Raw genomic sequence first — 2,755 nt, forward strand, 5'->3', positions numbered from 1 at the left:
TTAGAGGTATATAAAAATATTATATGATTTTACAGTACTTAAAACTTTAAACGCGTTTTTCTCGAAACCACTTTTTTTTAACTGGGCGGACACATAACTCGAATAAATTTTTACCGATCGGTTTGAAATTTTCACAGTATATTTAGAATACCTTTCTCTATGGAACTGCGTAGGGTTTATTTTTATATTATATGGTTTTTTTATCAACAATTTTATGGCGTTTTTTTTTGTTACATTTGCAAGTTTTTCTTAAAACGTGCGCCATTTTGCGAAAAATTAACATATCGAAAAAATCCTACGCAGTTCCATACCCATTTATATATAGAACCTAAAAAACTTTCATTTTTTGTTCCAGGTCAAAAATTACGGACTGTAGATGTCCGCCCATGGGCCCTCCTGTAAAAATAGGCGCCACAGGACAAGTGCTGCACAGCCGCCATTTTGTAATAAAAATGCGTCAAAAAATTTTAAATTGTAGTTCGTTTATGATATTATACTGCTCATTTTACAGATTTTTGATTCATTATTTCATTGACCCAAAAAAAAATTCCCGAAAATAGCCTTACTTTTTCGTGCTCTACTGTGGTTTCCCCCCTTAAACGGCAGTTTTGCCATCTTTGCCATTATACATACTTCACACTCTAATATGGAGTTATCAAACTTTACATTCTCTAATCTCTTTTCTAGTTTTTGTAATTGTTTTAAATAGTTTAACGATGCATGACCTAATTTAACATGCCTTAACATTGCCTCATTTATTTTCTCTAGTTTCTTTACTTTTTCAATTACTGAGCTTTCACACATTTCTTCTATATTCTCTATTGTCTGTATATCCTCCAACTTAATAACTTACTCGAGTTTAGCATTGTTGTGTTCTATATTTTCGTTCACATTTGTGAGCTCTTCTTCATTCTCCTTCCCAATCGCAGAACCAACATTATCCTTCTCATCTAATTCTTCCTCCGAAATGGATAATTCATTGCTCTGAATGTTTGTTTGCGATTGTTTAGGAAGCTCACTATGTGTAACAATTTCTGCTCTACATCTGTAAATTCCTTTAAAAACTATTTTATTTGTCAATTTATTGTAAACTTTAAACACTTTATCATCTAAATAAATACTGAACCCTGCATCAGCCAACTTTCTTAAATTTTTGGATACTTCCTTTGCTGCAATTACATTTGTTAATTTAATGACTCTCTTTTCTTTTTCATTCGTTATTAGCGAAAGATCTCCTTTACCATCTATTGAAATGTTTGCAAGCTTATTTTTATATTCGCGCATTTAATAACTCTATCTTTACATTTTTCAAACTTTGACAGAATAAAATTCTTATTCACAATATGATCCGTAGCACCCGAATCTGCAGTAAAATTGACTACCTCTTTTGAACTATCTCTATCTTCTATTAATTTAACCATGTATTGTTTACCTTCTTCTGATTCTCCTTCATTTGCTGTTTTCGTTGATATAGGTTTCTCAGCTGGTTGTATCTTGGTTATTTTTCCTTTGTTATCTACTCTTTTTGTGCCTTTTTGCACAAATCTACCCTTTTTCTTTATGTTTTTATTAACGGTTTTATTTAAATACCTTTTTCCTCTAGCTCTGTTCGCCTGGGCTTCGGCACTCGGACAATTATCACCCTTGTGACCTCGTATCTCCTGGCAGTAGTAACAAAACCAGGCACCAAATTCTATTAGTGGACAGTCCTTCGCCATATGACCCATTCGGTTGCATCTGTAGCATTTCACTTGTTTCATGTTCTCTTCTGCAGCAGCCCTCTGTACCCTGACTTCGGGTTTCTCTAATTTTTCTCTATTCTCGTTTTTAGTCTCTGCTTCTAACTGCATCATAAAAGACTTTATTTCATTTAATTTTCTCTTTTTAGACTCTACCTCTAGTTCTTTAACCGTTTGTTTACTGTTTTCTACTGAACTTTGGGTATCTTTATTGCTTACCTCTAAACGTCTAAGTTTAACTTTTTCTTTCTCTAAGTTTAAACGGGAGACTTCCACCATATTCTCCATCATCTCGGTGGCCTTCGTCATTACTTTATCCAGCATTTGCATCCAATTGTCCATTTTTGCGACCAATTTTTCTTGCTTTTCATATAATATTTTGGTTCCCATTGGCAGTACTGGACGGTTCTCTTCCCATGCTTTGGTCACATCTATATTCTCTCTGACTTTAAGCAAGTTCTTTTTTTTTCGGGATTGCACCTCTTCTTTCCATCTCCTTTTTATCTTTTGCTTCTATACGGAATTTTGAAATTACTATTTTTATTTTTTCTGAATGCATATATATATTATTCTTCTGGACTGCTTTATTTTCAAAAAAATACTCTCTTACCTCTATCTTTTCTTACTGTCTCCTCGTTTTTATTTTTTGCTTCTCTATCTATTACCGTGATAAAGCTGCTATCGCTGTCGTAGTCAACCAGCGCATCTTGGCCTTCTTCTTCCATCTATATCGGGATTTAAATATCAATTGAACATTAGCATTCCTCTTTTGACAAGATAAACCAACATTCGTATTGACAAATAATAATTTACAATTTCTATCACTAGATCTCTTTCAGCGATAAAAATTTAATGCTTATGAGGCTGTATAGAACGCACTGCAATTTACAATAACCCCAAAGCGAGAAAACCACGCGCCTCTGCAGGGCTATCCGCACGCGCACACCACTGTCCGTTGCGATCCCCAGCACTGCTGAAAAGATCTATGGGAGCTCAGGTTGATCACGCACACGCAC

The 2,755-nt window shown here is 34.4% G+C and overlaps 1 protein-coding gene across 1 annotated transcript; it reads right to left on the minus strand.

Annotated features, from left to right (window-relative positions):
- Positions 1-849: 849 nt before the first annotated feature.
- On the minus strand, positions 850-2,464 carry LOC112467395. Its single transcript, XM_025035989.1, has 4 exons — positions 2,350-2,464; positions 1,959-2,185; positions 1,383-1,844; positions 850-984 (listed from the first exon to the last, which is right to left on the minus strand). Exons 1-4 carry the CDS (start codon positions 2,462-2,464, stop codon positions 850-852), a joined length of 939 nt encoding a protein of 312 aa, XP_024891757.1.
- Positions 2,465-2,755: the final 291 nt, after the last annotated feature.

The sequence above is a fragment of the Temnothorax curvispinosus genome, unplaced genomic scaffold (assembly GCF_003070985.1).
Source record: "Temnothorax curvispinosus isolate PA1 unplaced genomic scaffold, ASM307098v1 QBEX01017264.1, whole genome shotgun sequence".
Taxonomy (NCBI): Eukaryota; Metazoa; Arthropoda; class Insecta; order Hymenoptera; family Formicidae; genus Temnothorax; species Temnothorax curvispinosus.